This window comes from Saccoglossus kowalevskii, chromosome 8 (genome assembly GCF_978046115.1).
Source record: "Saccoglossus kowalevskii chromosome 8, keSacKowa6.1, whole genome shotgun sequence".
In the NCBI taxonomy this organism is placed as follows: domain Eukaryota; kingdom Metazoa; phylum Hemichordata; class Enteropneusta; family Harrimaniidae; genus Saccoglossus; species Saccoglossus kowalevskii.
Window position 1 is genome coordinate 22,673,218 of NC_140648.1, and position 27,504 is coordinate 22,700,721.

The 27,504-nt window shown below is 36.0% G+C and overlaps 1 protein-coding gene across 1 annotated transcript; it reads left to right on the top strand.

The window, feature by feature from the left end:
- The first annotated feature begins 478 nt into the window (after positions 1 to 478).
- LOC146739435 (uncharacterized) lies at positions 479 to 22,433 on the top strand. The gene is made up of 37 exons (XM_085502785.1): positions 479 to 651; positions 5,839 to 5,918; positions 6,251 to 6,278; positions 6,719 to 6,874; positions 8,078 to 8,200; positions 8,402 to 8,477; positions 8,624 to 8,667; positions 9,232 to 9,393; positions 9,497 to 9,575; positions 10,188 to 10,234; positions 10,679 to 10,843; positions 11,253 to 11,325; positions 11,481 to 11,533; positions 11,761 to 11,937; positions 12,151 to 12,223; positions 12,395 to 12,441; positions 12,539 to 12,712; positions 12,814 to 12,972; positions 13,163 to 13,232; positions 13,335 to 13,384; positions 13,529 to 13,642; positions 14,037 to 14,159; positions 14,315 to 14,482; positions 14,606 to 14,764; positions 14,884 to 15,039; positions 15,372 to 15,441; positions 15,816 to 15,862; positions 16,003 to 16,155; positions 16,366 to 16,432; positions 18,188 to 18,234; positions 18,453 to 18,599; positions 18,686 to 18,958; positions 19,183 to 19,452; positions 19,611 to 19,898; positions 20,052 to 20,280; positions 21,852 to 21,907; positions 22,217 to 22,433. Exons 2-37 carry the CDS (start codon positions 5,850 to 5,852, stop codon positions 22,267 to 22,269), a joined length of 4,245 nt encoding a protein of 1,414 aa, XP_085358911.1. The 5' UTR covers positions 479 to 651; positions 5,839 to 5,849; the 3' UTR covers positions 22,270 to 22,433.
- Positions 22,434 to 27,504: the final 5,071 nt, after the last annotated feature.

A 27,504-nucleotide genomic window follows, 5' to 3' on the forward strand; every position in this document is an offset into this window, starting at 1 on the left:
TTGTAATAAAACCATGTACAATTTCACGTGTGTTTATTAGTTTGTTTATTTTGTATTTGCAATCAAATATACTATATCATTTGACTATGACAATTATTTGTGAAAAGCCATTGTGTCAACACAGGTGGCGCTATTCAGCAAAGACCTGTGTCTTATGACGCATAACTAGCCTCAGAAGGCTTAATATCAATCATCCACCATTTTAGTCAGCGTTTCTTCCGCGGAACTATATACAAGTATTTTTTTCTTGTTTTGAACACATTCTCTCCTTATTTTTAGCAAGATTGAATCTTTAATGAATTGATCAATTAAAATACCGCACAACACTCATCAGCATGTCTTATCTTATTAACATTAAAATGTATGTAAATTGCGAGGTTAAATGTCTAATGTTTCTCAATATTGTATTGACAAGCAGATCGCCACAAACCAACCGAATAGCGCCATCTGTGTTGGCACAGTGTGGAAATAGTTCCGACCACTTTTCCCATAGTTCCACGCGCGGTATGTGTCAGATCGGTTGGTTTGCGGCGATCCGCGTGTCAATGGTGAAAAGCAGCTATTCTAACCAACCAACTAACTAACTACGCATGACTGCCACGCGTTGTTAGAGCTGTGCAAAAAACACGTTTTCTTTGCTTCAAATACTTAGTAAGTGACTACTTTTATTCCAATACGTTTTGTAAATACTTCTTAGTTACTGCCGTTTATTCATTTTGTTTTCTCGGTAAAAATCTACCGTATTTTAGTTGATTTTGTTTTTAACTTTTAGTTTGCTCGTCGTGGGTCCTTTCCAAGATGGCGGCCTCCACGGCGAGTACACGTGTTAACCATTTTGCAGGGCTAACACGTAAACATGGTCTGAAATGCGAATCAATTGATGGGATACCAATTGAAGCATATGTTAAAAGTAATTCTGCTATTCTCGAACCTGTGAATATTATTGCCGCTTCCCGAGAGAGCGGAAGTGTTATTGTTTTTCTCGACTCTGTGAACGCTGTGGAAACTGTTTGTACAGCTGGTCTGTCAGTGGTAGACTGCTTTACCCATATGCAACCCCTTGTTAAACCTGCCACTAAAATAATTCTCTCAGGTGTACCCCCATATATACTAAATCACATTATTCAAACTGAACTGTCAAAGTATGGCCGCGTTGTTAGAAATTCGCGCTTAATTCCACTGGGGTTCAAACAACACGAGCTGAAAAACGTCAAATCCTTTCGCCGTCAAGTTTATATGTTGTGCGACAATAATAAACTTGACGGTGTCATTAATGTCACTCACGAGGTGTGGCAATATCGTATCTACTTGTCAACTGATGATATTGTTTGTCACAGGTATCAAAAAAGGGACACATTATGAGAAACTGCCCAGTAAGTCAAAGGCAAACTTCAAACGAACCAGTTTGCGATCATTCTCTTCCAAATAGTAAAACCCGCCCCGACCCTGAACCAATACCTGTTGATCAATCTACTATTGCTACTCTTGATAAAACTGATGAAGCAAACGACATTAATGAAAATGGTGATAATGATAACAATAGTCAAACTATGAAAGTTGACGACACGCCCGGAAATGTAGAGTATAACAGAAGTCACGGAAACAATATATGAATGATAAAGGTGACGATAACGTAATAGGTGTCAATGTGTTACTATACTACAAATCCTGCTGATCATAATGCGTTGCATTATAAACAAATATTTATCGCAAAGTTTTATTTTTATTTTTCCAGTTTGGTTTTACAAAAAAGCGTGACATTTCGTTATCGTCACCAAATAAACCGGAAGTTAAATTGGACAGATTAAAATACACGAGAATTTCACGCAACATGTTTTGCCTGACAGAATCTCGTAAGTATATGAATATACTTCAGAGATTATATGAGTATATGTATATTGAAATGTAATATTTCGAAGGATGCCATCATGGGAACATTGTACACCACTGTATTTGAGATGAAAGCATAATGCAGGCTAACAAGTGGTGTTACAGGGATATATATTATAAACGAAATTGTTTGCAGGATTACAATCTGAATACCATTAATTAACTATTAATAATTGATACAGTACACCGAATCCGTTCTGTAATATACAGCGTATCCTGACGATAAACGGTTTGGGGTCACAGAGTATTGTTTTTTATGGATATTGTCGCTGGATATTTAATTACGTTATCCTGTCGATAGTAAATCGTGTGTAAATTTGTGAGAAATTCTGTGAGATTTTGTTTAGACGTGGAATCTGCAATACAGTCTGGTTAAGTTTGAACACTTAAGATTGTGTGTTAATTTTCCATCGCACTATTATGCAGAATCACACCTCCGTTCAATCCCGATCCAGTGATAATTAGAAAAAATGGCCCGAAATAAATCAGCGTGTAAACTGTCATGTGAACAATTCACTTATTGAGCTACAGCCCACACTCCATGGAATGTAGGATATATATTCATATATATATTCATATATATTAGTTAATTTAATTTTGATGTAAAATTTTATTGTAAATTTTATTTTGAGCTTCTCGTCAGTCGTACATATAGATACATCTTAACGTAGAGCAATTTATTTTCCTTTGTGTTTACTAGATGTTGTGTCAATAATACCAATTAATCATGCACATAAAATGGACAGAATATATAGATAAAATGCTGGTCGTTAAAGAGGCTGTACGTGAATGTCAAGCAGCTGGTGAAAACAAGAATCAGTTATTTTGGAAGAGATTCCCTGCATCAAATAACGGTCCAGTTATCTACAGAGAATGTAGATTTTTGGATGACATTATATATATATATTGGGCAATTGGTTAATACAAATATTGGGTGTATAGCTGGAATGGTAATACAAGAGCACGATGTCACGCAGCTAATATTTGTTTGTAATAAAAATTACAAAGCAAAACAGGTTTACTAGATATTTTATTACTAACGCTCATCATATAAACTAGTTCTCAAAAAAATAGGTTGACAACCAGGCGAAGACGATACAAAACTCGTGTTCAGAAAGAAAAGGGATTCTTCTTTTGTTGTGTTGCATCGCCGCTAGGTGGCGCGATTTGTAGCACAGGTGTATCGGGAGACACGTACATTCCCGTGTCATCAATTTATCTGTCATCTCGTCATCTGTAGTCAATATTGTAGATAAACCGTTTTTTATTAATAGAAATGTTCCAACAGTTATTTAATATATCATGCCTCTACGTCACATGGATTCACATGGAATTTTAAAAAATACGGAAAACGCAGACAAGAACGTAAATAATTTCAACCTCAAATGCGTTACTTTGCTGTCTTATTGCGTTTCTAAAATATTTAAATGCCGCGATCTTTATAAATGCGCAAGTAACTATTTTTCAACAATCATAATTCAAAACCCTTTATTACCTATTTCACATGGGATTCTATTGAAAACATGATTAATAACTGAAAAGATATGTTTTTATAATTGAACCAAACGTGATAATGCGACCAACACACTCGCAGTACAGCATGTGCAATTTTACATGTTTACTATGTATTTATAATTTATGTTGAATAATAAACAACATTGCACCCACGCAAATAATATAGTTGGAAATTAACTTTTTCCTCAAACATACTTGCTTTCTTTCCTGAAACTTTAATAATCCTTAATTATCTAAAAAAAAAAAAAAAAAAAAAAGAGAAACTAGCAAACTAATCACTAACCAGATGTAATATGTTCTCTCAAATACCGTATGGCGTACACTTCGTTATTTTATTACATATATTGTTTACATAAATTACAAACATGTGTTGGAATTTTCTTGAAAAACCCGTATTATTAACGATACTAGTTGGATTATTATTTTGATGACTAATCAATATTTTATGTACCGACAAAGCAAGTATTAGTGTATACAATTGCGATTTTTACCATAGTACACACGCGGCAGATGACGGTCCAGTTTTAAGGTTAGTCTTATGAAATGTTGTTGGTGCATATTTAATAACAAAAGACCGTGACATCGACACATTTGCATAAATTACATGAAAAAACGGGGCTTTTGCGGAAAAAAAACAGTACAGTATTTTAATGTTTTGTACTAAAATGCGTTACAACTAATGAAAACATTTCAAATCTCAGCTAGCAAAAACAGACCGACTGCCAAGGTCTGTTGTTCAAATTTCAAATTGTTCGATTTCTGCCATGGGTAAAAATAAACCAGCATTACGCTGTACCCGAACATTTCTGATTGCATAAGTTTCAGGATTTGTCGGCCTTTCTATGTTTTTGACCAGATAGATGCTTCTAAATTCGTAAACAGAATGACTACAACGTATTTATTTGAATCTTCATATCATTAAAAGTTTTGTCAAAATTGAATTTTTACGTGAGTTAAATTAACTTAAAAAATGTGACATTCCCGCGCTTTTTGAAGGTTTTCCCTATGTTAACGACAATCTGTCATTATAGTGACTAGTGTGGTTTGAATCCACACTCGGTCGATGTGGTACTTCGCCTCGTAGACTCATAATATCGAAGTTGTTAGCTTAGAAAATAAGTACTGAAAGTATTACCGAACAAGCAAACCTTCAGCGTTAACGCGTTAACTGAATATTGATTCGCTGTCCATCGTATATTTTCGTGAAATCCCGAATTGTATTTGTCTCAGCACAGTGTGAATGTTATTGTTAAAATCAATATGGTGACGGACATACCCTTGCGGCTATGCCTCGCAATGAAGTTAAACAAATTGTGTAATATTTTAATTAAATAAACTCCTTTTACGCTCAATCCGAATTGCAATGAACAAACCAGCCAACCAACCAACCAACCAACCAATCAGGTGTTCTATTCGATATCCTTCTGCGAGACTACGTTCTCTCATGTAAATTTTAAACAAGTAACGAAAGACTAACGAAAATCCAAACGTATGTACAACTTCAGACCCACAGAAAAAATAATCTGATTCGTTACGCTTTAAATCAGATCGCTCGTTGTATCAAAACATAAATAATTTTAATATGCATTACATTCGGCAGCACTGATCTTAATGTGGAAATTAATTACACGGTGACGTATGTTCTTTCGACAAATATTAATCAGTTTGCTTGGTTGTGTACCTTTTTTATTAACTTCTGGTAGAAAGTAATTGTGCATAAAACTGGATACAAGGTTGTTGCTGAAATGATATATACACTATTAACATCTGGTCAATTTGATTATTCACAAATATAATTAACAGTAAATATGCAAATCTCGAATCTTTATTAATGTATTGAATTTCACTTTTTATTATTGAGTACACTCCCTATAGCTTTGTTAGTGTATGATTGGTTATCTAACATTTGTTGGTAAGTCACGTTTAAAATTCGGTGGTCGTCGCGCTGCGCCGCGTCTTCGAATTAAATGTATTGCAACCAATGGATTTTACACGCGTTGTGTATGTCGGTATGAATCCCATATCGAACAGGACGCGGCGCGACTACAACCACCCTTCAACATATTTAAATATTATGGGTTTGATAACATTTACCAAGTATCCGTATACTATTAGTGTGCTCTTAAGTTGGCAAATTCCGTTAGAGCTGGTTGTTGACTGTGTTGAGTTGTTGGTCTTGACAGTGCAACAATTTACTATATCTCAATGTGTCAGTGATATAGGCGACAACCCCTCCTGGAGCGTGTAAAACCACGAATAAAATGAACGCAACAAAATAGTAATCATGTCATCAAAAATTACTCCAAATATCAACACGCCCTTAAATCCATTAATGTTGCTCATAGTATTCCGCGAATCGGTGCGCTTTATTTTATCGCCTTTATTAATTTACGTTTTTTATCACACTAAATTTTTCACCATGTTTTCATTCAGTTGTCTGCAACATGAAGTTAAGTTTATTATTGGTAGTTTACACATGCGTAATTGCCTGTGCAAATGCACGCGGTTTAAGGGTAAGTATAATTAAATACATACTCATTTCCGTTGTTGTATATATATTCCCCCTGATTGTCTTCGGCCATTTAAACGAAAATTTAGTTTCGATAGAAGCTTAAATTGAATGCACGTTACCGAGACATTGTATATTGGGAACATTTCAATACCTAAGTGAAAAAACATTAGATAGTGCAAAAACACAAGTGTATGTAGTATAAGAACAATTTTACTCTCTATACATTTTACGTCCTGATTACACATGCCTTTTCAAATTCACGTTGTATATCACATCTATTGCCTTCCTCAGTGTAAATTTAACGCCGTACTTTTCTTTTTCTCGACACACCAGCAAGTTGAAATAATAAGCGCCACTGCTGGTGAGTATTTGTGTTCATTGTTTCAACGTATTAACACGATATTCCCGATTATTTAAAATTACACGGTGTGTTACAAATATCGATAGTGTGAAGTGGTAGCCTGGATAAGATATAATCCAAATCAATATCAATATATTTGGAGAGCTTTGTTTAATAGTGATATGAATTATATCCTCGGGCTCATTTTTTTTACAAACTCATATTTTCTCTTGGTTGCATCATGGAGGTATATACCTATATGGTTGCATACTTTGAAGCCCATTTATCTTCCTCGATTCTTTTTACCTCCAAGCTTTGACCCTTTTTAGTGAAATGTTTGTAAAATAGTTTGAAATACTATTATAATAACAATAGTTTATAAAGTATATCAGGCATCATATAGATTGTAGTGACGACTGTGTTGTTGAAAGTCATTTCATATATTTAAAATATTATTCTAGAATTGAGATGTTCCGATGGATCATTGGTTAACTGCTTAGTGGATCCATGTGATGTGACGTCATGCGAACTTCCTTATGCTGGATGTGAAGCTGATTACTGCGGTGGTTGTAACGCTATATACTATGATGCTGACGGCAATGTATTGGATTGTTCGGGTAATTATACCATAACTGATTGTACCATTGAGTACCATTTTATTTATTGACTATGTTGTTTTGTTTTTGTGTGCCGTTTTATCAACGGTTGTCAATCAATTGTTTTGTGTTCTTGGACATGTAGATTTCCCTATAAGACTTTTGTTTGAGGATTTATGGTTGGATATGTTATTGCAACATTGCAACACAGAAATGTTTCAGCAGACTTACCTTTGTTTACTGGTTTAATGTTGTTCATTAATCCACAGCTCAAATTATGCATTCGGGTTAATCGCAAACTAGATCGACGTGGTAATCATTAAAGTGTATGTTTTGTAATACGTCAAAAATAGTTAATAATACAACTACGAGTCAATATCATTGATGATTTACCTCATTATAATACGACTTGGATATAATAAACCGTACTGAAGAATTTGTTGCACGCAAGTAAATGTTCCAGTATATTTTCACTCTTGTTATATCGTAAAATATTACGATTTCAAAAGTCCTACATTCAAAGTTACACTTTTTACCAAGGAGGTTGTAACAAACTTAAATATAAAGATGCAATCATGATTCGAGTCTTCAGGCTGGGAATTGCCCGCCTCATGTTGTCAAACTGTTTTTATCTCGGCTAAGCTTGATTACTTAGAACGTCAAAAGTGTCGTCTGCGTATAGACATATTTTAATAACAAATCAAATATTTCATTAAGCTTTTTACAAACTATTGACATGTATTTGAAAATCTAAACGATACACCCTGTGATCTTGATATCAAAACATGAGTGGGAATGTGGCACAACAAATAACGATGTATATCCATCTTTTAGAACTTTATTTGGAAAAGCTCCTTAATTTGTTTGATGTGTTTGCCTTGTTCAGCATGTTCGTAGTTTAGCAAAGTTAGTTATTATTATTATTGTTATCTTTCTATACCGTAATTACGCTAGATATCCACCACTTCATTTATAAAAATAAGTCCCATAACACTCACACGTCAGCTGTTTGTATAAACCTTATAGCTTTTATTTTGAAGCTTTGGTTTTCTTAAAGATTTGTTTTGTTTTATAATCACGGAAGCTTTGAATTTCTTACTTTAATACACGTACTCTGTATATTTTTATACTTCCTCTTCACAGTTGGGCTAATGAGTTTTAAACGCATTTATCAAATATTCCTACTTCTGATGCTATTGTCGTTCCATACTTTGTTATTTTTAGATCACCTTGGCGAATGTCCAAGAATTGGTAATGATGACCAAATATGTCTCCCGTGCATAAGTGACAGGAACTGCGGTACCTCTGAAAAATGTTGTGATGATTGTTGCAAGGTTGCTGTAACAAGTAAGAATTTGATATCAATGTATATTGTAGTACTCATACAATGAAATTTCAATATATGCTTTAGTCGATATAATAACAACAAAGTTCACCCCAGAAACAGTGGACATACAATGTCAATGACATAACTTATTTTCTACCTCGGTTTCGCCTTGTTTAACAATAGGAGTAACGTTTGTATATTGCTAACCCCATTTTATGTAGAGCCGTATGGGTGTCTTATGAGTGATGGTTCATTCTGGCCAGATGGTGCTTATCGTATAATAGACTGTGTCCTATGGTATGTACGAGTACAATGCAATATATAATGTCACGGTTCATTCAATATTCACGTTTATTGTAATATAAAGTAAACACGACAGTGAATTCTGTTTTATTTGTGTATGTGTTATTATTTTGAATATATAATTTACTTTCTTTACTCAGTCAGTGTCAAGGCACGGCGTTTAGGTGCATTGTACAGATATGCGGTGAGTTCCTTTAAAAAGTTTCCACCACAAAATCCTTTAAATTTAATACTTCTTTAGTTCATCGTTTATCAATCATTACTATGTTAATAAAAGATGTCTCATATTTCAGAGATTTGTGAACGTAAAATTGCAAAGTAATTTAAATATCATGGTACCAGCACTCAATACACGGAGTTTGATTGTGCATGTTCACTAACAGTAACCAAGACAAAATATTATAAATTCTTACATAACCTACCTCACATGATGAAATGTAATTTAGAATAGACTTCTACACATCACTGTCTTAAACTAATCCATTTTTAGTTAAGCAAATTAATAATTTATTAACAGCATGTGCAATCAAATCATACAGATTTTTTTTAGAAATTGTATTAAGTATTATGATTTTCCTCACGATCAATCTAGCTCCAATGATTTTGAAGTCAGTACTTCTTCATGGATATAGTATCAGTCAATTTTACAACATTGTTATTGTTGTCTAAACAAGCGTGTTTTATGTATTATGTCAAATTGGCTTGCGATAAAGAAATGAAATTATATTATAAAGTTTTCCTTTCATAGATGTGCATCCATGTCCCGGTGGTGTTCATTTGACCTCACATAGTTATACAGTGTTTTGTGGTACCACTCCTCAAACGGGATCCATTATTATAGAAGACTGTCCATTCGGGTATTCCTGTCTCGGAGATACCAACTATAAATATTCTCTGTGCTGTCCTGATGGTAAAATATTTTTAATATAATTCAGTTTGCACAATTGTATGAACAGTATAAATTTACTCTTTCAATTATGAATATTAATATATTATATTTGTTGTACCGACAGATACTACTTTGGGCTGCTATGTGAATAATGCTTATATACCAAATGGTGATTACTATATTAACGACGAGTGTTATGCATGGTGAGTTAAAATGCGTAAGAAACTATTTAAAATGAAAATGAACTTTTGGAAGCATATCTTTATTTGCATTCCATATAAATTAATTACATTTTAGGGATTCAAGACCTTAAACGGCTTTCATTATTATGTTTATATTGATATTATGCGTTCCTATTCAAAATATATTCACACCAGTTTTTATTTAGTTTAGATTGACCCCATAGAGAAAGCGTTCCTCTGAACGTTCACCGGCTTTTAATGAGTATAGTGGGGATGAGTCACACAGAAACTGAAAGTCAAATATAAACTGACAGCTCTCAAATCCTCGTGCTCGTACATTTATTTAGGGGTGTAAATTGTTGGTTGGTAACATATATTTGCTCCACTTAGATTCAAACTTGTTTTTGTTCGATTGTTGATGTCATTTAATTGCTTCCAATACTGCATACATCACACAGATGAGGAAGATGTCATATGTCATACATAGTTTAAGGTTTGTTCTCCTGCGGGCGTCTTGACATCCGGGCATTTCTGCTATGTCACTTTACTTCGTATTGTCGTTATCAAGTTATCTTGTTGCACATGTTTGTCGTAATCCAGATGTTATTATAATGTTGACTTGGTTTTTTTCAGTCAATGTGTAAGCGGTAGGATTACATGTGAGGACACACCGTTATGTGGTAAGTGTATATCCATTAACCTCTGCATATGAAATGTGAAAAGATTTGTTATCACATAATATCACTTGTTTGTTGACCCTAGTGACGTCATGGACTAGTAGGAATCACAAATCGAGGGCGTGTGGATAATACACCCCATGAGTCCCATTTACATAAAGACACATATCACATTATGATCTATGCTAATTAGGAATGGCGTCTAACCGTGTCAGTGGCTGCCAATTCTCGTAACGCTCTTTCTTTTTCGCTCTTTTGTCCTTTTCAAATACGCATAAATTGATGACGTGTAACGTTTAATGTTCGATAATGGTATAAACGTCACGTGATCATGCGTTAGACATTTTCTCATCGCATTGCGGTGTCAGATGAATTGTAATAAAGTTGTAGATAAACAGTTTTATTTTGAACTAGTCGGTTTTAAGTTTTAGAATTTATTATCTGTAGATAAAATGTGTCCCAGTGGAGTACAACCTTATAAAGACGACCAAAACATGAATGCATTGTGCTCCGTTGCAATTGGTGTCGATAGTATATTAACTCAAACTTGCCCACGTGGTTTCTACTGTAACATGATAACGAGTTCGCACGGTGTGTGCTGCCCGCTGAAACGTAAGTATTTAGATATTTTATTTTCATTTTCCATTGCGAAATCAGACTTTAAGGCGTGACAGTTCCTCTCCTGTCCCATGCTACGTATGCAAAGCGCGTATATTAACATTTTGTCACAATTACATTTTTGAAACTCTATACAACGATTGTAACGTTTCAATGTCTACTCTGCTCAGTAGCGACAAATTTAATTGTTATGAACTGCTACTTTTAACAAATAAATAAAAAAAGTCTCTAATTTATTCCTCATTTATATTATGGGTTAATTAACATATACACATCATCGCAAGTATTTTCAAATGTTATTGCTTTTTCTCCGCAAACGTAACTCATTTAGAGAAAAAAAACACATCTTTTCTGGGTGTTCAAGACCGTAATTTTATATACATTCATTTGCTCTATTTACCAGTTGATGATGTGTGTTATTATAACGGCGTTGCGTACCCAGTTGGTGGAACCGTGATATGGGGCTGCGCCCTCTGGTAGGTTTAACATTTGTTATTATTGTTCAGTTAACGACATGCTGCCCATTACTGCCCATGCGCTAGTACACTGCCTATACGTGTTAATGACATGAACAAGTAGTATTGGCAATCGTGCAATATCACTACACTAACGTTTTTGATTGTGTCCCCAGTCAATGCCGAGATGGTGGATTTGTATGTTTGTATCCCCCTGGTCTTATCTGTGGTAAGTTCCGGCAATATTTAGTACTTAAAGTTCAACAGCACATGTTAACGTAATAAATATGGCAATAATTATAAGTTCTGGTCGATGAAGCAAATTAACCAACAACAAACAATATTATGAAATGATTGCAAGTATATATACTGCTTGAAGATACAGTTGTATGACCTATTACAGATTACTCAGTTGTTGTTGCCTGTCCTTTTAATACCAGCGCACTTTTGTTATAGATCCATCAGAACCTATCTGCCCTAATGGCGATGATTACTATACAAGTACGGGAACAGATGTTAATTTCTGTACACTTCCACTGGATGCACCATTGGGTCTTACACAAGGGGATTGCCCGGCTGATTATTTTTGCCATCTTTTAGACCTCGGATACAGTATATGCTGTCCAGCAATTTGTAAGTCTTCCCTTTCACTACAAATCGTCTTCAGTGGTGCTTGTTATTGCAATTCTCTTTTCAACTATTGTTCACCGACACGGTGCCAATGGACTGGATAAAAATGACCACGCAAAACATTTATGCGAAACCGTAACTCTTGTCGCATGCCATCATACTGGATAATTGGTGACATCAAGCGTTGATAGTATGTGTATTTATTTATATCTGTAGCTGGAGATTGCGTTGTTAATGGAGTTCTGATTCCGAATGGCGGAGTGATTCTGATGCCAGACTGTGTGTTATGGTGGGTATTACAGATTTAATAATAATGTCGGCTAAAACACAGTGTATTTTCGTAGCATCTTCTTTGGTGTTCTCTATTCAATCTCTTATTTAGTGAACGTGAAGTAATAATTAGCAATCCCCATCTTAAAACCTGTTCTGAAACTAGTAAATGTTTTGTTCGTATTCTCAGTAAATGTATATACGGCGCCATGGCATGCATAGAGAAATTACCATGTGGTAAGTAACAACATCACTAAAAACAAGTTATTGTACCTACAATTATCAGTAAAGTATAGTATATAAAACGTATATTTATGTTTTTTTTTCTTTCTAGATGAAATATGTCCGAACGGAGGTGATCCTTATGTAGAGGATGGTGTTGGAACAGTGTTCTGTTCAGGAGCTCTTCTGACATCAGAATACTATGCAACGAGAATAAAGCATTGTCCCAGAGGATATGAATGCACTACGCTAGATTCGAGTGGTCTATCGGTGTGCTGTCCTATCAGTGAGTACCGTACATTAATTAGTTTTAACCGACTGCTATAAAGTACACTCTGACACACCGTACATTTAATTTCACGTGATTCCCGTTTGTCCTGTTTATAGGAGATCCGATTGGATGCCCCTGTCCCCGCATTCCAATAGATAGCTTTCCAGTATGCCTATCCAACTGTGACAATTGTATGAACCATCCGCCATACGACATTTGTTGCATTGATGAGAAAGCGTGTCCAGGAGGTTGCGTTGGATTCATTAATACTGTTGGTGGGTTATGTTCACGTTATTTTTTGTTTTTTCGATCGTGCAGTATCTGTGACATACAAGTGCAAATGTGTTCAATCTGGAGCACTAGTGTTTGATTCAACAAATGACCGGAAGTGTACATCCATGTATAATATATTATAATATGTACTACATGTGCGCTCATTATTGTGGTTTTCTATTGTTTTTATAGGTTACTGTAGATATGATTGTGAATACTTTATGCCAGGAGATACTATAACAGTGCCACCATGCACAGAATGGTATATACTTTTCAATTACCTTGTATATAAATCGATTGGCAATTCATTTATATTTACGTAGGTAATTTGTGTTGTCTAATGTACATTGTTTATTTTTTGCAGTCAATGCACAAACGCCGAATGGAACCCCTGTACCACAGACCCATCTTGCAGTAAGAAACATTCTGTTATGGCTTACGTCACAATAATGTTATTTTCGTGTCCATTGCATGCCCAGACGGTAATTTACAGTTCTGGCGCATCCTCACCGGGAAATGTATAACGTTACTATTCTCTCGTTTGATTTTTTGTTATAGCTTGTGTTACTCCACAAACGGACGATGTGGGTAATGTAGTCACGTGTTTGACAGATGCAGATTGCCTGCATGTATATGGCTTCACATGCATTGATAGGATATGCTGTAACAGTGGTAGGATTTAAGTTAAACATTATAATATGAACGTTGATTTCACTTGATCGTCTGATGTTGAAACTCACCAGCAATTTCTGTGAATATCGTTATGAACAGGTGCTACATTTATGATACAAACACTAGTCCAACAGTAGTATTAAAATATGTTTACTTTGAATTAATTATAATTTACCCCACCATGTATTCCGTGTTATGTACTTGCTTTACTTTCTATGTCAACAGCTATATAGTTTATATTTTCTTTGTGCCAGTTTGTTGTACTTTTGGACAATAGCAAAACCCAGGATTTTGGGACATCAATTTGACAGGAAATCGTTATACTGTTTTAGATCAGATCGTAGTAATATTTGACTACTATTGTATAATATACACACTGTTTTTTTACCAACAGACTGGGTTCCTTGTGAGAAGCCCTTGTTAGCTGAAACTGAATACCCGTACAATTGCGCATTTACAGAATGTCCGACTGGATATTCCTGTGTGCTTAATTTTGAATATGGTGTATGTTGTCCAGGTAGGGTCATGCTCGTAAGAAATGTTTTGTGGCCATATATACTGAACTAACGTATTTTTGTACAAATTGTACGATTCGATCTTTCGCAATATGTACACAATGTCATTAACAGAGGTATTGCAGAAATAGTAATAGCTCGGTATCTAATTGTACAGATAAATACCCATGCTGTCTTGAACCTGAATCTGGACCGTGTGAAGCATATTTGCCACGATGGTATCACGATTGCCGGGATAACAAGTGCAAAGAATTTATTTACGGTGGATGTCAGGGGAATGATAACAATTTTCATACTAGAGCAGATTGCGAAAAAGAATGCGGAGGTAAGCATTGTGCAAATGGAATTTACAGTATCCCAGTTTTCATATACGGATTCCTAACAAAATGATAGAATTCATTTCAGTAATAATTAATTACAGATATATGATAATATTTTAAAATTATAGGTGACTGCTGTTTACCTGTTGATCCTGGTGCGTGTGAAGGTTCCATTTCCAGATGGTACTTTGACTGTGAAATAAATGAGTGTGTAGAGTTCATATACGGAGGATGTGAAGGAAACAACAATAATTTTGAGACGGAAGAAGCGTGTAGACGACATTGCGGTGAGCAACCTGTCATTTGTGTACTCGTAATGGCATAGATATTACAAGAATATTAGCACACATCAGTGCATGTGATTAGTATCACGTAAATATCATTATTATATCTTTTTCCAAAAAAGATGGACCATGCCCCTGTCCTGAAGGATTTCTGGGTCAAGTCTGTTGGTTGAATTGTGACGTTTGTGATGAACATGCATCAACGACGCCAAACTATATTTGTTGCGATGACGGTAGCTGCCCGGCACCAGCATGTCTTGGAGGAGTATACACGCCAGGTAATTGAAATTATAGTATAGATACAACAGTTTTGAGAATATCAGCTGACCTTTGCTTTTCTGTGCTTAGTCGAAACCTGTCCTTTTATTGGCTTTAGTCACGTCTTATATGCCTGGATCTGGATGGCTTAAGTTTATATCCCGGAACTGAATTGACTATAATACAATTGCGACTATAAAAGTATATTTTTTTATTCATTTCTAATTTTGGGTCAAATGGACTTAAAAATATTTGAAAATAAAAAGAATTTGCGAATGGTGACACATGTTGACCCCTGCGCTTCAAAGAGTTGATAATTATAGACACTCACAATTTTATTCAATTTTCACAGAAGGATTTTGTGAGTTGGACTGTGAGTATTACTCGCCAGGAGATGTAGTAAACGAAGATTGTAAAATATGGTAAGAGATTTGTTTTTCTGATTATCATGTGCGACATTTGTGTTGATAAACATTTATTTTCCCACAATGCAATGCGCTCTTCTAATGGAAATCATGAGTACGAGGTTTAACCTGAGCGCGACTTACCTCCTTTGATACCTTCCAATCACCTAAAAATACCTAATTAAATCTTGGTAACGTCTCAGTTTGTACTTGTTGATCTGCAACGTCGCCATCTTTGTTTATATGAGACCCATATATCTCGCGCATGCGTGGCGTGACGACTAACGCCCTTTAATTTCTATTAGGCTTATTAGATTTAACTAATACGAAACTTACAATCGTAGACTAGATTTAAATATTCTTGAACAAAACATTTGTATACTTTCTATCAGCGTTTGTAGAGAAGGGGATTGGATTTGTCGACCTGACCTGGCATGCGGTGAGTACATGTTACTTTTAAAATGTCGTGCATACACACTTAGACATTTCAATTTCAAAAGTAATACAATCGTAAATTCGAATTGCTCGACTGTAATTGTTTTCGTGTGTTGCAATGTGTGACAATGATTGTTTTCACAGGTGGACCATGTCCTTGTCCAATCGATTTTGTACCGGAAGTGTGCTGGGAATCGTGCGACGAGTGTATTGCAAATCCTGATCAGGATTACCTTTGCTGTACGGACATTGAAAACTGCCCGCCTCCTTCATGCCTGGGTGGACATTATATTGAAGGTATTTCAGCGTTTAAATTTGGAAATGGTACGGGTATAATTAAGAAATATATATCACATCATATTTGTGTGTTAACATTATACACTGTACTAGTATAATGATATTTACATGCCCGGTGCTATGACGTTTGTAATATGTGGTGATTTGATTGAATGCTGCATGACAGTATTCGACAAACGTCATTATAAAACTCTTTAAATCCGTTCTTAGGTTACTGTGAAAAGAACTGTACTTACTACAGACCATTTGAAACTCATGTAGAAAACTGTGAAATATGGTAAGCAGCAAAAACGTCTACTCCACACATGTATTCCCCGCAGTGAGTGTAAAGTAACAATATTGTAATTGCTTCCTCGATAATCACTGTACAATGTTTTACAAAAAGTGCAACAGTGTTTCATGTATAAAACACGTGTTCGAACTCAACAGTTATTAGCGCCAACATTACCTACAACTGGCACTGTAATCTCATGCAGAATCAGTGGAAAACCCAACATGGTGAATCAGCTTGGGTGAAAATAACGTTCTGGCAAACTCGTCCGTGCAGTAATTGGTTCTCTCCTAGTGAATGACACCAGTGATCCGACGAAGGGGGTGGGGGTACTTTGTATAACATCACACGAAACAAATTTCAAAATGTTTGCACTTCTGTAAACATCGGACACTGCTTATCGGGAAAAAACAACAATAATATTATTACTTCACACTCACTGTAACCACCATTTATGACAATCTGGTTAAAATCTGGTGGTAGTGTACGGGCTTTAATTATTTTGGCTATGAACTTATTTTAATTCTAATTTTTATTACTTTTGTTAATGCCTTTTTATTTTATTATTTGACTTTGATTTTGTGATTTTATTTTTAATTCCGCCCCACATACATCTGATCCAACGCCTATGTAAGTCCCGTTCAAATCTTGTATAAGTAACAGCCAATCACAGCCCCCTTTTATACAGGCTGTCGGTTGCTTACATTTCAGTGTAGCGATACTCTACGGGCAATCTTTCTGTACATTATATTTTGCCCACTTGAATAAACCATTAATAGAAAATTGTTAGTATATTTTTATTTACAAAAGAAATTCCACAGCACTTTACAATTTTTGTCATTACATTGAATATTTTTTTTCACTTACAACAAATGTGTGTACACTTCCTGATACATCTCCGCCAGCCAAGGTTCGTTTATTCAGTCATCGCTTCAATTTTACATCAAACGCAGAACATAATTATCTAGAATGGAAGCAAAAAATAACTAAATCGTATTGATTAGAACACTGTAAATAACTATATAAACAATGCAACCTGATTTTAAATTGTATAACGGTCACAGGCCCACGGCATCGACGCAGAAAACTAGAGCAAAAAAAATTTCCTGATCAATTGCGATGTGTCCAGTCCAAATCAGCCGTGTTTTTCTCGGTCGCTAACGTCGGTATAATCCGCCATTTTATTTGAGTGTGTTTGCCACCTGACTCTGCCCGGTGACGTCATCATGTGCGCTATAGGAGATCTGTGATTCGTTGACTAAAATCGTCGATGGTGGGTCCTTGTTGAAATCTCGTTACATATGCATCGGGTCAGATGTATGTAGGGCGGAATTTTAAAAAATCACAAAATTACAACAATAAAATAAAAAGGCATTAATAACAAAAGTAATAAAAATTAGAATTAAAATAAGTTTATAGCCAAAATAATTAAAGCCCGTACACTACATCGGATTTTAATCAGATTGCATTTATGACTACGCCAAGTGGTCGTTTCGCTCCGTTAAGGTGTTACTGATACACACATATATCCACATGAACATTGACGCGACCTTACCCGGGGGCATTTGTGTAGTAATTTCGAATATGCTCTCAGTATTGTGCCCGTATTATCATTAGATTGACCATCAGTGTTCATAGATTAGAAATTCGCCTGATCAAAATTACATCAACGATAGCAGATAACAATTTGTACCTTGTTGTATGTATTGCATATATTCTTGAAACAGTTAATATAAACTGCGTCTGTTTAAATCTATTTAGCGAATGTAGAAACGGCAAGTGGTACTGCAAACCGGACCCTGATTGTGGTAAGTTAAATTTTCAAGAAGTGCTACTGAGACTAAAACATTATTGGATGTCACTATGTAAAAATGTTTCCATAATTTTAATTTGCCTAGAGAAGCGTAGGTAAAGGGTTAAGGGGCACTACAGTTTATATAAAATTTAATTTAAATGCACCGTGGTGTGTAAATACATATTCTATGGCTCACTAATAATTACTGCGTGGGTGTCTGTAACCTTATAGTTCAACCACCTTGCCCTATGGGAATTCCTTTAATTGGTGCTGATGGTAGTCCTGTTGGTTGTGATTCTCTTGATAAGCAGTGTCCATTTGGCTACCATTGTTACACCCATCCAACTGACTTGACATCAGTGTGCTGTCCAAATACAGGTGAGTGCACACTACTCATTTAGTTCATGAATATTCGCGAATCATTAAAATTTCATGAATAATATATGCCTGCAATATACTTGCAGAATGTGTGGATGGTGCATGGACTGTCTGGTTCGATAGAGATGACCCAGGAACTACCGGAGATTGGGAAACGACATCACTTGCCATCAAGTTGTATGGTGATAACATGTGTACCGATCCATCGGCGATACAAGTGCAGACCCTTGACGGTATTCCTGCAGAAGATACTGGTGAAATATTCTTGTATTATTCGCCGGACATTGGTTTTGTGTGTCGTATGGTAGATCAGCCAGATAACACTTGCCTTGACTATCGAGTGAGATACTGCTGTCCAGGTAACACATTTATTATATTGTATATTGCAGGAAAACCGGTATACATTCACATGTTATGTTTTCTGAGTCACAAATTAATTAATAGTTGTGTCACCGTGTTCCGCGGGATTTCCATTAATTGTTGAGATGTTGTCCCGTGGTTAAAAACATTGATTCCTTGTTGTGGCATGTCCGATAACGTTGTGTAATATGCAGTATTATATGTGTAATTTTTATTCAAACAGCTAATCCCCCATGTGATGGTGAATGGTCACAATGGTTCGACGAAGACAGTCCAGAAGAAGGGATTGGCGATTTAGAAACGCTAGCAACTCTATGTGAAAAGACGTGCGAACGACCCAGCGCAATTCAAGCCCAGACTATTGATGGCATACCAGCTGAATTAACAGGCGATGTGTTACTCAGCAATGATATCATTAATGGATTTGCTTGTTTGAATGAAGAACAGGACGATGAGAAATGTGAAGATTATAAAGTCAGATTCTGTTGTCCTGGTAAATCAATATTCACAACAAATAATATATTATGTTTTTACGTTATTTTCGTTGAATATTTGAATTTGAGTATTACTTTGAATTGAATACTTATTATAAGCGAAAAACTGTCTCGTCTCATTAACCATGTTTTTCATTTATGTAATATCACTATACAGAACAGCCAGATTGTGACAAGTGGACAAAATGGTTCAACACCGATAAACCATGTGAAGGTTTAGATGCAGATCGTGAAATCACCGCCGTAATCCAAGATGAATATCCAAATGAAATGTGTAAAAATCCGTTATTCATCCAAGTTGTTGTCGCCGCCACTGAACAACCTTCATCAAGCACCGGGCAGGTATTCCTACATCACGATGTCGATCCTGGATTTGTTTGTCTTGACAAAGATCAGCCAGCTGGTGATCAATGTCATGATTACAAAGTTCGATACTGTTGTGATGGTACGTATTTATATACAATTAATATGTTAACTATTACGTAAGAACTTGTCATTTCACAGACAAAGTTGTGATTGCTGCATTCGCACCTGAGTGTTTCTATGAGGTGTAAAATTATTTCCTGAGAGCTCTGAACGCCACAATGCTTCCTTCCAGAACAACCTGATAAACCCGGACAATGCCCAATGGTACCATCTATCGACGCTGTCCGTCCCAAGGGCTACTGCTACTATGAATGCCAAGATGATACCGACTGCCTGGGGAAGAAAAAATGCTGTGCTTCTGGAATATGTGGCACCATTTGTATGGATCCTGTGTTCCCATGTTTCCATGAGGGCGTTATTTACCAGGAAGGCGATGGCAGAAAAGAAGACTGCAATACCTGGTAGGTTATTAGTGAATGTCGTCGACATTTCGTTACGTAATACTAAAGATGAACTAGATACGTTTAGTATTACTGAGAAGTCGCATAGACCGAGGATTCGACACCCGCCTACAAATATATGGCGGAGAACCGTTCTGCCGTTTTCATTATTGTAACCAGCTAAAACATCTATCGTCCAACCTAGTGATCACAAATACCATTTGTGGCCGAGAAATGAACCTACAGTACTGGAACATTGACAAAATCTAGTTTTACGCAACGAAACAACGTTTTGTTGATAAATACGTCAAGAACAAGATAGCGGCGTGTATTTTCGGTTGACGTTGGAAAATGTCGATTTGATCGACCCTAGTAGGAATCTTATGTAATTTTGCTACCAGTTAAGGTATTTAGAATAGTTGGACGTATCGTATTTTTAACAGGAAAGCTGAATGCCTCTTAAATCGCTTGAACATTCCTTCACAATAGTGTCGAATTCCCAGTCTATTCGACTTCTCAGGAATGTGGGGGCCGAATGATCAGTGGAAGAAGGCCAACCTACTGGACTGTACTCAGGGCTATTGAATAGCCGTGACTGTCGGCACCGGTCGTATTATATGTTTCACAATCCGTAACCGGAACCTAAATCTCGCTGCTATATGTATCCAGCATTTGGTGTCACGTCTCTCAATTTTCTATTCTTAGCTGCATTACATATATAATGTTGAGTTCAAATAATTGAGTAATTTACAGTAATGTGGCAGTTGTGCCGGCCGACATTGTTTTTTGCAACTACAATACTGGATGATTTCTTATTAACCAGGTTTTGAGTCATATTGTTCACATCATCACTAATATAGCTTTTTAATAAATACTGTAAAACATGTCTTTTTCGCGACCATGTCTTTTTTGCGAATTTAGAACTCATTCGCTAATTCAAGATGTCGCTAATGACTTTATTATAAATTCAAAATGGCCGCCAAACAAAGAAATCAACAATGACGAGAGATTCGCTAAATTAACATTTTACCACAATCTGCTAAAATTGCATGCCGCTTTTTCGACATGTTTTACAGTCCGTTTAACAACCAAGTACTTATAAACGTTAAAACGCTACATTTCTCAGGTTTAATCACGAGGGCGCTGACAGATGGTCATTTCAATGTTTCGATATGATCTTATGAGAAATGCATTCTGGATGATAATAGGACCCTTTTCTTGATATGCAATGTCAAGGGAATTAAAAAAAGAAATGAAGAAATAATAATTTTGCAAAAAGTTCTAGAGCGATTACTATAATTATAACATTCTTAGCTTGATTGATAATGTCAAATCGCAGTCAACACAAAATAATGAATGCTACCTTGTCATTCTTATTTTGTTACCATAACGTATCCACCAAATTCGGCTTCGTGCTTAATGATCCGTTTCAACCTTATGTCAAATTAACGTTTCTGAAGTGCCAATCCAAGCAGTCAACAGTCTGTGTGTATAATGATTCTATAGTGGCCAGTTGAACCATCTTAATAACACATGCAAGCCAACCACTTAAATTACATCAGTTTAATGACAATTATTATATCCTTTGACAGTTACTGTACGAGCGTTGGAACCTGGGTGTGCACACAGATTCTGTGTGGGGATACAGGTACGTTTTATCTAACAACTTGCATTGTTAAGTTCTAGATATTCGGACCAAAGCAAAACGACAAAATTGCCCGAGCCACAATCTTCTACATTTAATATAACTACGTATCTCAGAAAGCAGATGGGAAATTTGAATTGCCTTAAGTTAAACTTGGAAACTACTGTAAAAACAATTCATGCGAAACAAGTTTGGAAATCTCGTTTTATTCATAAAATATATCATGTATATGGATGTTATTGACAATAAAGGTGATTATTACATCCATAAAATATTATAAAATTAAAATAATTTATTTCATTTTCTTTACAGTTATCGAGGCAGTCGAGCTCGAGGCTACCACTGAAAGACTGACAATAGGCTGAGCTAGCACTTGATTGAATTCATCTATTTAAGTCATCCTTTAATCGGCAAACCCCTTCTTCGCAAATAAACTATTCCATCAATAACTATGGCTGGTTACGACAGCTAATGTATATTCAATAATTGTTTCTTCGAATTTATAGAAATAAACTCGGCCTGTAAATAATGTTGTTGTTGTTGCTGCTGCTGACAGTGCCACTGATGCTATTGTACATCTTACTTTTGTTAAACACGATGACAGCTTAATTGGTATATATTTCTACTTCGCCTGCAATAAATTATATTCCCTTTATCTATTAGTATCTATCTTTATCGACATATCATCCCAGATCTCAGCACACGCGCGTATTACAGAAAACAAAATGCATTAGATGACGTATTTATAATATGGACAATACATGCTAATTGCGACGTAATTGTGATCACGCTGGGTAGTCACTTGTGTGTGCTTATGTTTATCACTTTTCACTTTTCACTTTTCGGACGACAACAATATGACCACCATTGAAGTAAAGTTAAACCATACCCAATTGTAGACTATTCAACACACAACAGGGTAAATTACAAGTATGCGAGTACAATAACATTACTGTATACAACAAAAAGGTGGTACGAAAACATTGAGCACGTGTCATTCTGGGTCATAATTGCCTTAAGAAGACACTTGCATCAGACAAGTGATATTATCTGAGATTCATATTTGACTACACGCTAATTATATCTGCAAAAAACTTTTCAATGTTGAGGTTAGTCATTTTCTGGTAAACCCTTGGTTTAATTGATGAAAAAATACAATATCCCTTTAAATAATCTGCATATGTACTACAGGTCTAAGAACAGCAAATGTGTTACGAATGCATTTCGCATTGTAAGTGTGATACCAAATTTATTGCTTTCCCATGTTTTTTTTTTTCAGAATAGAATGAGATGTGGTTAATATAGCATATACTCTTTTCCACAACTGGGTTCAGTATGATTTAGCTAAGCCCATTTGCATTGATGAGAGGCAATATAGTTAACAAGATCCTCTTGGTGAAAATATTCTGGATTGCCATCATTCAATTCAAAGGCAATCGTACTAGTATAATCCTCTGTCAACCAACATACCCATCAATCCATGCATTCTCTGCCTACATCCTACGAACATTCTACTGCCCCCTGACTTTATCACATCACTACACCAACTACAACAACATCTGGTTTATTATTCACTTTCATGCAATATGTACATATCGCCTTAGGAACGACGCCCGCTATGTTGGGAGGGAGAATAACATTTATTGTACAAGGAACCTTCAATTTTGTATTTTTTAATATTTTGATGTTAGGTAACTCGTATGGTACCTTCTGCCTTGTGTCTTGTTTTAGGTCATCGTGAAATGTGGAAACATTTACAGATAGTTTTGATATCTTGCTTTGTTAAATGTGGTCTTCAATACGTTTCCCCGCTACACTGTAGCTAGTTCTTTTTTAACATTGTTGTTATTGTCAATTAAACAAATATTTTCTCCACTCAAAGTCTGATGGTGTCCGCTCCGCCCTCTATCGAAATAATAAACGATTTTTAGCCTGTACTGTTAATGCTAATACGGTGGTGAGTACTATGCTTTAAACCAATCAGAGGACGGTATGATTTGTAGCAAGTTGCTCAGCACTCATTGTTGAATAGATTGTTGAATAGTTCCTGCGATGAAGCGAAAGGTGGAACGTGTTCAAATAAAATTATTGCATCGGACAGAATGTTCACGATGCCTGCAAAATCTAGTTAAATAAAAAATGCATATATGAATACAGCAGACACAACCTGTTGAGGGGGGGGGGATTTCGCGGCTAGTGGGGTATTTCAAGAAAATAGTTCTGTATTTCACTTGAGACAGGTAAAATACCCCCCCCCCGACTCTAGCCAGACGACTCCTTGCTCTGGCCAATGTTAAGTAATTGGCACTGCCGAAGTCTTTGACAATTGCGGTCATCACTATTTCCAAAATAATACTCTCCATACCTCATTCATAGTGTGACTTGTATCCAGAGGTCGCAGAGCACGGCCATCCAACGTACTTTGTGGCATCACTACCGGTACATGCTAGCTGACGGGGGGGGGCAATACATAGAACTTGCCTAATGGGGACGTGCCCCTGAAATGGGTCTCGTTTCTTGAATTTTAGGTATAAGTGTTGTATAAATAGCGGTAATAAATATGCTCTTATGTAAGTGGCAGAGGTGTTTCTATGGTCAAAATACATATTTTAATAAATCAATTTACAAGGCAACTGTTGACTTTTCATGAACTTTTCTTTAGCTTCGCCCCAAATGCACTAAGGGAACAAAAGAAATGGTGGCCTTGTTTTGCGTGAAAATTAAATCGCGCTACCGGACCTTCCTCCTACATAAAAATAAATAAAAAAATCAAACTATTCAACAGTCTACCACTGGGAGCTGCCAGCCGAGAAGTTGTCGACATGTTGCGAGATAAAGGTTAAAAAGTTTACTTATCATTTACAACTGTATGTTTTTGTATTCCGCTTCCATACTGGAAGCGCCTACGTCTTGTCAGCTTTGTTTTGTTTGCTAAGCTAGTTGATCTCGTTTTAGGTAAATCGGGGAGCCAGGACAGAAAGTCACAAACTGACTGCAGCAACTCACTTGCATATAACTTACATCAAAAGAAACATAAACAAACTTTCAGGACTTGTAATCATATACGCGTGCCTCGGTTTCCTATATTTTAAAATCGTTTATTTTAGTACGTTCCAACATTGACAAAGCTCCGAAATTGTCACGAAATTGAACACTGTCTAGCCAAGACTGCCTGTTGCGCCGACTAACGAGTACAAAATGAGACATGAAGGAGTCACCGGCTGTAATTAGTGCACATTGTACCCAGGTCAAGACTCGTACTCGTGATTTTCATCAGAAGAACGCATTGGATTGTAGGAAAATACATGTTTACCACACAAATGTCGCACATGAGCAGCGCGATAACCACCGTCCTTCATGCATCTGAACAATACAAACTTAGAACACGTTTTCAGTTGCCAGGAATTGCCACACGCATCCATGTACAACAAAACAGCTGACTGTAAAATGAATATATATTTTATTCATTATCGCCTTGATAGTAATTTGTTTTGTATTCCATTCCTAATGTCCATCATATTGGCCCAGCATAACTAGACCCCCAATCAAATTAATTCAAAATGTCACTGTATTTCCATGGTTTGCACACGCTAATTTGGCGTACGTTTACTTTACCTGTCTATTTGACACTTCCGGTTATTTGACAGTCTTGCACGTTTACTATAGGTAAACATGATGAACCAATTCTGTGTATTTCAGGTCCACGTGGTGAGACATTTTATTAGAAGTAACGGTAGCACATTTTTCTATATACAATTTTAAATATTCGGTACTAACTCTATCTGCCATGTGGTCGCTTAGTTTATAAACTTACCATTTAAGCTTTAAATTTATGTTATATGGGATATAAAATTAGGACAATGTGTCTCAATATCGTTTAAAGCTTGACCCCTGACAACTATATTGCTGCAAACATTATATTTACCCGTGATAAATTACCCAGTGACGCAATAGTCAGCTGGCCAACAAAATCCCGTAAAATATATATATTTTTGTTAATGTTCCATCTTCAACTCAGTCGTCGATATGATCAGTCGCTTATCTCACTACTACAAAGTTCGTCGCCATCGTCTCCTGTTTCTTTAGGTTTTGGATATGAGTAATGTGGCTGTTACAAACCAGTGAAAGCATAATTCATCGGGTTTCAAACCTAGTGGCTGTAGTGCCACAATATACACGCTTTATGGATAAGCTGTACTGCTATGTGACATACATAGTGAAATTCAAATTTGTATTGCGTTTTGCATTGGATTGAATGCAAAATGGTACCATTTCGATTGAAAATGTACAATTTGAGAATTTCAAAATATTACGATTTAAAAAAAAATGGGTTCGCATGCAATATCCATGCACTGCAAATCTATGTATGGTTTATGCCGTCCAATGGAAAATGACCTCATAAGCATATGTAAAAGTTATAGAAAGTCGTGATGAGAAGAAATGATGTAATGTCTGGATCATGCGCATATATTGGGAGAAATAACATCTGAGCTCATAATATATTCTACGGTAATGCCATAGACGACTTCTTCAGAACTCTATGATAATCGATCCATATTGAATTTTTTTAGTTTTAGCAGAATAAAGAAAAGATGTATTATTTGATAACAATACTTGTAAACGTATGGGGTTGCATTTACAGAATCGTGATTGTACAGACTTTTTCAGGATTTCAATGCAATTAGTAAAAAAAAAACTCAGGGAATGGACCTAGGATCTTACTGACTGCAGGGCAGATATGCTGACCATTTGTTACTCAGTCTTCGCCTCACATAAATAATATCGAATACACAACACCGTAAATACAAATTGATAAAATTAAGCATGAGATGCGCGGACAACTCGAACCGAACACGCACGGTAGCAAATCGCGTTTCCCACCCGGCTATAGGGCATCTCTCAAAAAATATGCGTATAATTAACTAAGAATACTAAGAACAAATCCTGTGAAACGCCAACCACATCAGTCGTAAGGTTGCGTTTCTAATTTTTCTATCGCCCCTCATATAATTAGCTAAAACATAGAACGTGTAAACAGTTCAAAAAAGATAGACTCTTACCAAATCACGCAATGCATCCCTTAGACGAACAAAGTAGACAAAGTAACCGACCCCATATGAAAATTGGTGCTTACAAGTCTTAGTAGGGGATTTGGATTATAACACGATCTAAATCCAACGTTAAGCCTATAAACGTTCCATTGTTTTTAGTGCCAAACCCCTTTGTTGAGTACAACAACAAATATTTCGTTGGTGTTTGTGAGCTCTTGTGTGATTGGTCAATGCATGGACAGCTCTTCCACTTCCGTGTTTTACTCCCTATCAATTTGGGCCATGTTTAACCATAGACAGTATAGTAACACCAATGTCAAACGCCGTATGCCCAACGTAAGCTGGGCTGGAATATTATGATGAGCAAGTAAACAATGACGTCATATTTACTTCGATGCGATGTCACTACGTTCGTATCGAACTACAAGTATCTTTCCGCAATACGCATCTTCCGAACGCACAATAGCTATCAAATGTTCTCGTGAACGTGGTTCACTAGTAAAAAAATGTGACTTTTAATATATATGTTCCTGTTTAATTAAATAAAAT